General features: G+C 38.5%; 1 protein-coding gene across 2 annotated transcripts; it reads right to left on the bottom strand.

The window, feature by feature from the left end:
- Nucleotides 1–472: 472 nt before the first annotated feature.
- LOC133492199 (dixin-like) lies at nt 473–12,358 on the bottom strand. 2 transcript variants are annotated; one of them, XM_061804257.1, is made up of 21 exons: nt 12,098–12,358; nt 11,277–11,406; nt 9,430–9,555; nt 9,060–9,291; nt 8,328–8,429; nt 6,960–7,048; nt 6,766–6,869; nt 6,065–6,148; nt 5,724–5,777; nt 5,549–5,599; nt 5,327–5,431; nt 5,194–5,247; nt 4,899–4,970; nt 4,730–4,801; nt 4,592–4,657; nt 4,047–4,193; nt 3,685–3,742; nt 3,517–3,613; nt 3,310–3,418; nt 3,098–3,177; nt 473–3,016 (listed from the first exon to the last, which is right to left on the bottom strand). In XM_061804257.1, exons 1-21 carry the CDS (start codon nt 12,158–12,160, stop codon nt 3,007–3,009), a joined length of 1,905 nt encoding a protein of 634 aa, XP_061660241.1. In that variant the 5' UTR covers nt 12,161–12,358; the 3' UTR covers nt 473–3,006. The 2 variants fall into 2 exon arrangements, with proteins under 2 accessions (XP_061660241.1, XP_061660240.1); XM_061804256.1 differs by having other exon boundaries at nt 6,960–7,054.
- Nucleotides 12,359–12,955: the final 597 nt, after the last annotated feature.

A 12,955-nucleotide genomic window follows, 5' to 3' on the forward strand; every position in this document is an offset into this window, starting at 1 on the left:
TTTTTTTTCCTCCCCCCCTTTTTTTTAAATTACAAAAACCCCATCTATAATCGATAATGAAATGAAAGTTTTTAATTTCTCATTCAAAATGTATAGAAAGTGGTATAATACTGAAGTATGTCTGTGCATTAATCAATAATGTGCTACATTTTTAATATTATTTGAACCAGAAACATGTCACTGCCCACTTGCAAAAAAAATATTAAATTAAATTAAATTAAAAAAATGTGGAAACTCGTGTTGTTTACCTTCTGCCATTTAGTGGAAAAACATTGACACGCTTTGTCTTTCATGACGTCACTGGCAACGACAGTACAGTACTGTGTAAATGATTTTCATACCAATAGAGTGAAACTGCATAATGGGACCCTTGATGGCCTCTCACTATACACTAATGTTCTACAGTCCAGTAATTTGGAATTACTACAATAGACCAAACTAAGAAATCAGTTATTTTTTTAGATGGCAGCTTTTATTTTGAAATACACATCTTTTAACATTGACAAATACAACTCACTTTCTAATCTTTTAGTCTTTAAATGTTGAGTACAAAAAATAAACTGTACATTTTAAAGACTGGTGGCATTCTGAAAGGTTAGACTGATGCATATTGCTATTGGCTTTTTAGAAAAGACAAAACAATAATCGCAAAGGGGACGCATGAGTGACCTAACACTGAAGCACAGTATAAACACACACTCACACAATAAATAAAGGTTTCCGGTAGGTCATTATCTTTGTTAGGTCCTACATCCTTTCCATGTCAAATTCATAGCACAGCTTCATTAATAAAAGGTAGCACAAGGATTCCAGCCTGTACATGATAAATTCCCCAAATATGGTTATATACAGTGCCCTCCATAATTATTGGCACCCCCAATTAAGATGTGTTAAAAGCCTTAAAATAAATTCAGTGTTTATTGCAGAATACTGTCACACTGAAAATTTTAGGAAAATGTAACCTTCAAATCAAATGAATTGTAAGAAAATAAAAAAATCCCTGACAAAAAATAATTATTTTTCATTAAATCACCTGTTCCACAATTATTGGCACCCTTAACAATTCCCAGGAAATAAATATAATTGAAGCATTTCTGTCATTTCTACAGTAGTTTAAAAAGTTTACCAGCGTACGTAGGAAAATTTAATTAGTAGTTCATCACTTCCTGTTTCCCTGGGGTATAAATATGACGTGACACAGAGGCCATTTCTCTTTTACACTCTCAAACATGGGAAAGACAAAGGAACACGGCATACAGGTGAGGCAGATGTGCGTCGACCTTAACAGGTCAGGCAGAGGCTACAAGAAGATTGCCACTCAACTGCAGCTGACCATATCCACTGTGAGAGGAATAATTAAGAAGTTCAAAACCACTGGAACAGTGGTAAACAAGCCTGGACGAGGACCCAAGTTTATTTTGCCACCACGCACGGTGAGGAGAATGTTAAGAGAAATCAAAAGATCTCCAAAGCTCACTGTTACAGAATTACAACAAATGGTAGCATCCTGGAGTCACAAAGTCTCCAAATCAACCCTCAGGCGCTGTCTACATGCCAACAAGCTGTTTGGGAGGCATGGACGCCAACAAGGTGTTTGGGAGGCATTCACGGAGAAAACCTTTCCTCATTCACAATCATAAACGCAAACGTCTGGAGTTCGCCAAGCAATATTAGGGCTACAACTGGGACCGTTTTCTTTGGTCAGATGAGACCAAGATTGAGCTTTTTGGCAACAAATACTCTAAGTGGGTCTGGCGTGCCACGAAAGATGCGCATGCTGAAAAGCACCTCATAACCACTGTCAAGTATGGGGGTGGGTCAGTGATGCTGTGGGGCTGTTTCGCTTCCAAAGGCCCTGGGAACCTTGTTTGGGTGCATGGCATTGTGAATTCTTTGAAACACCAGGACATTTTAAATCAAAATCTGTTGCCCTCTGCCCGAAAGCTACACAGAAATGGTTCACCAGACACAAAATCAAGCTCCTCCTATGACCATCTCAGTCCCCAGACCTCAATCCCATTGAAAACCTGTGGGATGAGCTGAAGATGAGAGTACAGAGGAGAGGACGCAGGTCTCTGGATGATTTAGAGATTCTGCAAAGAGGAATGGCTGAAGATCCCTCATTCTGTCTTTTCCCATCTTGTGAAACATTATAGGAGAAGATTAGGTGCTGTTTTGATGGCAAAAGTGGGTTGTACAGTGTTAAGACCAGGGGTGCTAATAATTGTGACACATTTGATGCCAAATAATTATTTCTTTGTGGGATTTTTTCCACACTGAATAAATGCACTTGCATTGAAGGTTGGATTTTTCTCTTTTTTTTTTCCCCATGAAGGTCCCATATTATTTAGAAAAAAAAATTATTAGAAGCTAAAAAACACATTTTAACCAGGGGTGCCAATAATTATGGAGGGCACTGTACATAGAGTAAACAGTGGCACTCTTCCCCATTTCTACTGAGTTACAGCATTTTTTCAACCCATTTTCACAGAAATGTGTGCAGAATGTTTACATGCAAGACAGTGCGCCGCCTGTAACTTGAAAAACAAAAATCTAGCAGTATGTTAAAATGACATTTAAATGGCGACACTTCCAACCGAAAGTCTTAGTAACTGCGATGTTTTATAATACTGAAGCCTTAACATTCATGTTAAGACACCCAAAGGACTAAACGGATTTAAACTGGCCACAGTTACTAAGACAACAGTTCTGAACAATGAAAGAAAGATGATTCCAAACCCTTTCTATTTGGCAGTAACAGGAAATGGACATTGTAAAACATTAGGTTTTTGGGTATTTTTGAGACACTGTAGTTAAGGCCTGGCAATATCAAGCACATAGTTGCAAGGCACTGAGTTCTAAGATATAATCAACATTTACAACAGAGCTCTTCAGGTTTCAGCATAGAAACCCAAATCTCTTGAATGGTGAAGTCTTTCACATTTCAATTGAATTTGAATTGCAAATCCTTTTGTTTCGGGATTCCACTATCAAGGCTGTTTATACCTATGAAGGTCTAAAAAAAGCAAATAAAGAGCATAGCATCAACAGCAAATAAAAAGGCGGGACCATTATAGGAGGTGTTATATGTTGTTACCTGTCTTCACCATGGTCTTCTTCCACCCAGGCCACAATTTTGCCTTCCCAGCCAGGAACGATGGCTCCATCCAGAAAAACCTGTTCGTCCACAGGGATGTAAAATATGATCTACATGTACCCTGGCCCATGTACAACATTAGATTTAATTTTGAAAACTCTATAAAGTTTTTCAAAGTGGTGCTTTTCCTCCGCACTACAACCTTCTCTTACCTCTTCTTTCACGGTACCAAATTCAGGGTCCAAGGCCTTAAAGTGGTACCTGTAGTTTCCTCCTTGATCCACGGCAGCCTTCACATCCTTGAGAGTCACCTCTCCCAGCCTATAAAATTATGCCCCCGTCGTGACGTTCACATCGAACAAGTCTACCTTGTGGAATTTCATATGCAGATGTATATACTGATGTGAAACTTAAGCCACTTTTTGGGTATGTTGATCATAGAAGGTGTGGAGGATCTTCCTTTGAAGTACAGTATCTTGGTGGAGGATGTAGCAGTGCTGTTCGACTGACAACCCTCTGCAAAGAAACAAAATAGAAAACTAAAAATGTGTGGTATTCTTGGCTGTGTTTCATAGAGGATTATTTACTTGACCAAGAGTCTGAATCATTGTTTTGTCCTTTGCGTCTGGGAGACTTCCCTCTAACCTGCAGTTTGACAATACAAGCAGAACAAGAACACTATGTTAGCATTGCCTGAAGGGAATTCGATTTAAACTCTTATTAGATTTACCAAACTACACAAAAACAGATGTGCACAATCTGAATTCTAAGGGAAATATGCCAAAGTATGACGATGAACAATATTTAATTTCTCAATTACTGCATTTCTCTTAAAAAAAAAAAAAAAAATACGGTCAATGTGATCATGAAATCCAGACGAATTAATTCAAAAGTCACTTTGTTCTAGTCTACCCTCCCCCAACAATACAATAAAACTACACACTCATACCCTGTGTGTATGTACAGCATGCAGTCTGTCGATGAGCGACACAATGCCCTGCTCCAGGGTGTCCAGTGTGTGGTGCTGCGGGTCGTGAGCTCCGAAGTCGTTTCTCAAACTCCTGAGTGCATCTCTGAGCAGCTGAACCTCCTCTGCCTGCAAACAAGGTACAACCACACACACACAAATCTTTCAGTCCCCTACATGTAACAAGATCTAGATTATAAAGACAAATATTCATGTATTTAAACTCGATAAAGATTTATAGATAAAATTAGATAAAATTGAAATTTGTTCTTTGTTATGGAATTCAGAAGGAAGCTGGAGTACCCATGCACCCAAAAGGGGGAACGTCACTCCACATAGGAACACTGCAGCTGAGATTTGAACTCTGTACCTCACTGTAAGGCAGAGTTCCCCATGCTGCCCATGTAATACAAGAACAATGTGATGCTTGTTCGGGAAGGTACGTAAAACAGCCCCTTCAGTTGAATCTCGTAACAAAAGAATGTGGCGTATAAATCAAGATATTATCCGCTAGCAACAGTACTTACACTTGATATCGAGGAAGCAGGATTTCCAGAGTAATAATAGCCATTGCTTTCAGCACATGCGGAAATCTGAGAAAAGTAAAAGTTCATTGTCAAATATGTCTAACATTGAGAATTTTGTTGAATTAAAATCAATATTACCTGATGCAGAGCTGTGTCTGTCATTCCCTGCCCAATGCTATCTTTGAGGTCCAGCTTTCTCTGCAACTCACTCTGCTCAAAAACACGGACACACAACAGCAACGCATTCACACACACCAGTAGAAGCCTGGGGAACAAAATGTATCTTACTGACCATGACAAGCTATACCTGCTGCTTTTGGCTTTCTTCAAGCTTTTGTTTGAGTTGCTGCACAAGTCTGTCCTTCTGCAAAACCTCCTTCTTTAGCGACACATTGAGAGAAAGGGAAGTTAAGCGAAGCCAACCCAAAACAAAATAACCAAACCAATCCCAGAAGCATTAAAAATATGAAGCTAGCAATGCAGACCACAGACTAAAAATACTCAGTGAGACTAAAGAAGGGAACTTATGTTTAGTCATATGAAAAAAAGCATGTTGGACAACAGAAAGTGTTGAGTTACAGTGCTATACACAGTACTATTACCTTGCAGTCACTCCACAGGCGGGTACATTCCTCCAGCTTCCACTGGAGCTCGGTCTAATGGAAAAAGCATTCTATATTTACAATAGATAGATTCCACTGAACACAATGGATAATAATGTGTTTTTTAATGTACTTTCTGATTGTTAAGTTCATCAGTAGCTATGCTGGCTCTGAGAAGCTCTTGCTTCATCTGAAGGATGGATGCCTCCTGAAAGCACAGACGCTGCTGCTGTGCCTCCTGTATGTTGACAAATCAACAAAAACAACCATTTTCCCAATGCTAACAAATTAACCTGTCATGCCACAACATTAAATATTAGTGTAATTGCCTCTGTAAATTATGCATGCATCTTGCCTTGATTCCTTGCAGGTTTCTCATCTCTTGCTTACAGCTCAAAAGTTCCCTCTAAACCAGTGAGGTAAATATTAATGAGTGTGACATGGGGGGGGGGGTGTTAGTTTATTTACTTTTAATTAAGCGTGTAACATGAAGAAAAAATCTTAAAAAAACTCAAGAAGAAAAAACATACCTTCAGCTCCCGAGACTCCTCCATACTCTGATCCAAACGGCTGCGGATGACTACCTGGAAAGAGAAAGAGAACAAGGGAGGAGTGTGAGAATGCACAGAAACTGACACCCGTGTCACCCTCGAGCGCACACACATAGATGGCGACATAGTCTCACACACATACAGATAGACACAGTGTGTTGAGAGAAAGAAATGTGATCTGTGTGAAGCATGATGAGCTGGCGTAGGAAGAAAAACAGGGAGATACAATAGAGGGAGGGATCAGACAGAAAATAAAAAGTTTGCAGGAGTAGAATTTTATATGGAAGAAAGAAAGTAGGAGAAAAAACAAGGATGTATACCAGCTGCTGCTCTGGATGACCTTCCTCCAAACTTAAAGACAGATCTTGCTCGTCCTCCGGCAGAGAGCCTTGCAGCAGCAACGCCTTCAAGACACAGAAAATAAAGAATTTGACACCAGGTGGTGATGTAGAATAATTTAGAGCTCACTTCTTGAATATAAAAAACAAAATGTTAGTCAAGTGCTAATACAGGTTCACTTCCTCCCTCTAGTGGGATGTAAAAAAATCAACACCTAAGTACAGTTCAGGTCTATTTCACTTTTATGTTCAATACGTTTGGATTTAATCTTTAAGAACTATTTTTAAGCAATTATTTAGGTACAATTTTTATTTAACTTTTATGACCAATACAATCTAACTGAATAATTTCAAACAAGACCACATTGCATATGCCAAAACTCTGAATAATATCAAGCTTGTGCAATAAGAATGTGAGGGTGCCATTTTTTAAAGATAAATTTTAAGTGGATTAAATTAGCGAATAAACATAATTTTAGGGTTGTACTGTGGTGATGTTGGTATGCAATGGTACATGATATCAACTTGAAAAATAAAGTATTTTGTAACTCGAGAGGGATGTCATCCGATTTTTGATTTCCCGAAATGAGATGTGCTGATTCTGTCTGACTGAGATGATATGAAGGTTGTCGTTGCTGACTATATACTAAAAAAAAAAAGACAAACTCTCATTACTTGCCTACCTGCAAAGCCGACAGCATTTTACGTGTATCCTGTACTTCCGTTTCCAAAGTTTCCCTTATGGAGTCCTCCCATGTTGTCTCCACTACAGCAACAGATGACGCGACTGCAGAGGCACGCAGACATGGAACAATTAATAATGACGCGCAAATTTCACAATACACTGTGACTCCAAGATGTAGAGTTTAGAGCTCACCTCTGTTTTCTAATTGTATGCTGACTTCTTCCTGGCTGTCTCCTTGGTTGCTGGTTGGAGCTCTGGGAGATGGTAAAGGACTCTCAGAGCTGAGACTCAAAAATAACATATAGTGTGCATATAAATAACCAGCAAAGACACTTAGAAGTATGAACAGGTTGCTAAACATAGTATGTACAGTAAAGTATAAAATACACATAATTTTGTAATACAGTTAATTGTAAACACAAGCATTATATACATACATAAACACACTCACACGTGCACAGTATTTGGTCCTACCATTTAAACAGTGTCCCCCCCATCCGACTGATCTGTGCTATGTTCCACCAGGATTATGTTGGTTTATCATCTTCCGCACTCAAACACACACAAACAGACACACACACACATGCCCTCTGCGTATTGCTAGTCACATGCTACCAAGGAAACCAGCAAACCAGCACATCCTATCTTGCTAAACCATCTCTATTAATAATGCTACAAACAATAACAGTCGATATCTTCTAGTACAATTGTTCAACATGATGAGATCCCAAAATCTTGCTCTTGCATGTATCTAATGTAAGTAAGGTAAGCAACATATGAGAAACACCTCTCAGTATGATGCCGGGACGGTCTAAAACGGGACTGGACATGTGACTGAAGAGGATAAAAGCTGATTATTTTTTCTTGATCATCTGCTTTTGGACACACGGGCGCCATGGTTACGTTACTAGCACATCATATGCGCTATTGGGCATGACACAAATACAAATAAATGTGACAATGTAGTCTGTTCTCGAAGTCTGGAAAAGTAGGTGTTACAGATGGCAAATATTAGTCATCATATCACATTGACTGTAAGCAAAAGTTGGTCACTCAAGTAACTGTTTTCTAAATACTTTACCTATATTTAAACATTTTCTATATACTTAGAATGCGAAAATATAGGTAATATTAGATATATCAAGTAATATTACATGATATCATATTGTATTAGTAATTATTATAACACAAATAATACTGATTAACATCTGTCATTTCCGTAGTATTAAAGCCATCAAGATATTACACTATAGAGTACACATTCTGTGTAAAATTTATAGGGAAACAACTTGTCTGTGTTAAAATTTAGATGAACAAAATTGGAGCTATTTGCGATCCTCAGTCAACAAATAACCCATTTTGCATGCAGCATTTAAGAGTTAGCTGCAGGCGAGTCACACAGTCAAACTGAGTCCCACTTGAAAATGCTTATTTTTGTGTAAACTCAAAGTCTGCTGTTTGTCTAAAGGAGAGGAAAATTACTGTCCACGTTTCAAAATTTGTACTTCAGCATGAAGTGAACCTTGAGATCATTACCGTATAATAAAGATTTTTCCGTACCTGATGGTCTGTACATTGTCCTGTTCGTCCGGGGTTCCTCTCTCATATTGCTTCACCAGTGCGCGAACACACACGCTCTTGTCTCCAGCTGACCTCCAGCAACTGAAGAAAGGAAAAATTATTTTATGTGGACGCAGTTAATTTTTTTTTCTGGTCCCATACTGTCGCCATCGTACTCAGGTCCTCAGAACTGTGAGGCCAACGCTTCACCAGCGGATCCAGCGTGCCACCATATTAACTCTTCAGGTAATGCTTTAAGTAAAATATTGCCATTCCTACTTATTATAAAGGCACAAAAAAATAAATGAAGCAAACAGCACTGTTTATCCATTAACTTTTTAACACCGCTAGTTCTCCTTAGGGTTGGGGTAAGCTGAAGACTATCGCAGCTGACTTTGAGTGATAGATAGGGTACACCCTTGACTGGTCACCACTCAATTGCACGGCCCATATAGGCAGAAAGACCTTGACCTATGGAAAATTAAATCTTTAATAAAATTGCATGGCTCATAAAGTGCAGAAGAACCAGCCCCTTTCCCATGTTGCAGGAGCAAAAAAAAAATAACACCTGTTTAAGTGTAGTATTTATGCATTTGTGTCTTGACGTCTGAGGCGTATTTTTTCCATTAAAATATGTTTAAATTCCAAATCGTACCACTTTTAAAGTGTTCAATTTATAGGGGGTAGCAATGTACGTATATAGATTTTTGGAAATAGTAGCACCCTTGGTACCTGTGAATGTGCGACGTGCTTGCAGGCAGTGAGGCGTTGTATCTGGCTGATGCTAGAGTAGCAGCAGCACCTTGTGCCAGCGCCACAGTGGACAGAGGGTTGTGGAAGGGGGCGCCTGCTGTTGAGCCCCTCCCACTCCCTGAAGCAACCCTATGACTAGCTGAGGGCTTGAAGTGAGCAGCCAGTGCCAGAATAATCCTCATCACAGATTTCAGGTTACCTTCAACAACGTCTACACAAAGAACAGAACGACTCATGTATGAAATGTGCTCATGTGATGTTTGCGACACACCTTTGGATACAAAAAATTTGAATTCATCTTTTTTTTAACATGTTCTGTGGCTTTAGAAATTTCTATGGTCTGGCATACCTCTTGCTGAGATGTGAGGCATGCGTATATGTCTGGAGGAAATAAAAAGCAGCACTTGTTCCACATTCTTCTTGCTTTCTTCTTTGCTCTGAGGAGCCACATAAATGCTTTCAAGCACTTCCCCAGCTGCCACACACACACAAAAAAAAGATCTTTGAGGAAATAAGCACAATAAGGATAATACATAGCTTTATTTAGTGTAGGAGGCAGCGCTGTGGTAGCATGGTGACCATGTCTGGCTCACAGCTCTGGGATTCAGCGTTGAAATCTCATCTCTGACCTTCCTGATGTAGAGCCACAATTGAAAATGGATGAATGGATGTAGTGTGCAATAGATTGAAAAGGGCTTTGCACGAAATGGTGTTATTAAGAGAGTGCATAATGTACACCTTACTATTCGTGAAACTAATTGAAGCAAAAGTCCATTCCACTTGTTGACAGAGGGACATCTTTCTGGAAGTGGAAGGTCACATCCTAACATGTCATTAATAAAAAGTGCCGAGCTTTATTCTCTGCAGGGGGTTCTCACCCTACTCCTCAATGATCTTAACATCGTTATCCCTAAGTTATGTAAGTAATGCTTAAATTTTTGCTTGTAACAATCATTTACAGTTTCCATATCAAACGGTCACAGCTCAATATTCATTGTATAAAAAAGATTATTTTGTGAATGTTGGGCATGTAATTACAAATATATTTACGTACTGTTACAGCTCAGTCTTTCACTTGATTTCATATTTACTCTTTATCTCTTTACAATGCTTTTCCAATCAATACCTGGATCTCCCTTCATTTCTTCTTGCACCATCTATCAACCATCTTCTGTGCATTTCTTTTTTAATTTTTAAGTACCTCTTTTGATAATGTCCGTTACTGTAATGATTGGATAGTTTTAAAGATGATTCATACTTCCTTCAAAGTGGGTAATTTTTAAAGCATTCCACTATGCAGTCGTAAGGCTTGTGTATGTGTGTGTTTCTGATCAAAAGTATGTTTTGTATGATTTCAATAGTTGTAGACTGGTAATTTGCAAAATCTGGTAGTATACGGGCTCCCCCTAGTGGTATCCCAAAATTACAGTTCAGTTGAATTTTGTTTCATACGTTTTCATTTAAACTAAAAGATCTGTCCAATGGTTTTGTTTTGTTTCTTTAACTTTTATGGACAATACATTCTCATTGAATTGTTTTAGCACCATTTTTATTTTTTACTTTTTTTTTTGTTTAGTTGAAACAGTGTAAAATGTGGCTTCCAATACTACATGTCGCGTTTTTTGATGAACACTTGAGTCAACTATGATACTGTATTCTAATGTTGGTCATGATGGTGGTACTTGGTGTGAAAGGTTTGACCACTGATGTAGAACAAAGGCCTGTTTTACTGACAATTATCTAGTAAAGAAAATATTTTTAACTTAAAAACGAGCGCTTCATTTGCTTTGTTGGATCAAAACGACAACATTAGATGGTTAGTTTTGACAGACACTGAGAGAAGCATTGCTGACAACCATCAATTCAATCATTCATTTTCCATACTGCTTATCCTGTTTAGGGTCTTCGGGGTAGAGGCGGCACACACCTTGGACTGGTTCCCAATCGCAGTCACTCAATGGGAACTGAACCATCAATCACTACTAACTAACACTACAACTACCGTAGTGATAAATTAATTCCTTTCTGACAGCGTCAATTACAATTTTAACAATGTTGAGCTTGATTACAACACGCAAGTGTAACTAATGGAGTATTTGATGATTTAACTAATAACAGAGACATATAATAGACTGTAACTTTATACCTGATGAACTGCACATGTGTACTGTCCTATGCGGATATAAATGTATTTACCAACTATCTCTATGAGCTGTGTGAGAACCACTCCATCTTGCAGATCCCTCCTGAGGTCAGCGATGGGCTTCAGTCCAGGTTTCCTTTTCAGCTGAGTGTTTATCCAGGAGATGTAGGTGGCCAGTTGATGCTACATCCAAAAACAACACACATTATTAATTATGATTATTATTAATTAATTAAATGAATGTCGAAAATCCCCCCCCCAAAAAAAAACAAAAAAAACTATGGTTCTATTTTTACACACGAGGTAGACATCATTGTTAAACAAATGTCCTCCTTTGTTTAGTGTATTATGCCCGGACAAAAGGGGGTCGGGGTGGCGTCAGCCAGTTGGATCACAAATCCAATTTCATTGATTCTTTTTTTTTTCTTTTTTTTAAATAAAACCAGAGAACACAGAGAAGAGAATTGTTTATAGGTGTAGAGTTGTGTAAAATGTTAAGCTTATATTTCAGGAGCTACATTCCATTTTTTACGCGTCCCGTGCAGTCACGTGACCTACGTTGTCTGGGATACACAACCCACCCATTAACAACAAATTTTAATTTTTTTTCTAACAAATTCATAGTGCATCTTTTAACATTTTAACGTTTATTACTCCTGTTAAACTTACTTTTGCCGCACAAAATTGCGGAACTTGCTGTATAAAACTGACTTGTTTTGGGGGGAAAAAGCTAATCTAAAATATTCTTTACCTTTACAGGGAGACACCGTATCACATTAACTTTTGTTTTTTTTTTTTTCAGAACGATAAAAATGAACACGCAATTGTGCTTCGTAAAAGCTAAACCACTAAACAGGAACCCGACAACCGTTACCTCGTTAAAACCTCCGTGCAGCACCTCATCGAGCAAACTTCCCCGAGAAAGTGAGGCGATCATCTTTTCACTCGAAAACCCATTGACGTCAGCTAGAAAGCCGGCTCGCTACGTCAGACTAGCATCTCATGGTCACAGACAAAACCGAACAACGGGCTAACTAAACATTGCGGTTAGCGGTAGCCTTCCGAACGTCAAACATCATTTGGTGATGGACGGGAGGAGGAAACCACCGCCTCTCAAGACACCCGACACAAAGCAATCGAGCTCAAACGATTTCGTTTCCGGTTAGACCTTTACAAATAAAACAAAAGCGAGAACACTTCCGGAAAGATGCCGTAGATGCGTCTTTGCGGTCTGTTACAGTTTTAGTAGTGAAAGCACAGTTGAAAAAAAAATAATTGCAGGGGTGGGCGAAAAGTTAAACATTTTTAAAACATTTTGTGTTCAGAGGATCAATTTTCTATTTGAAATGTACAATAAAGTTAAAATATGCACACAAAAAAAGATAATTTGAATTGTAAAATAAAATTGTATAATCTAGAATTAACTAAATTATAGTATCCATCCATTTTCCACGATGCTGATCCTCGCAAGGGTCACGGGACTGCTGGAGCCTATCCCAGCTAATGAATGAAATAATTCAGAAACTAATAAAAAAAGAGATGAAAGGATGTGGGTTTGTGAATGTATGTGGGAAAATTTTTCATGTATTATCTGAAATCAATCAAAGTCATTTGGGCTACATTGATACAAAAATTAGTTGCTCATGCCCTTGTTCACTGGCTTGCTGTTACCAGTGTTTTTACCTATTAAATTCAATTCAAATCATAGAAACAATACCAGTACAGTGTCCTT

This window comes from Syngnathoides biaculeatus, chromosome 18 (assembly GCF_019802595.1).
Source record: "Syngnathoides biaculeatus isolate LvHL_M chromosome 18, ASM1980259v1, whole genome shotgun sequence".
NCBI lineage: Eukaryota > Metazoa > Chordata > Actinopteri > Syngnathiformes > Syngnathidae > Syngnathoides > Syngnathoides biaculeatus.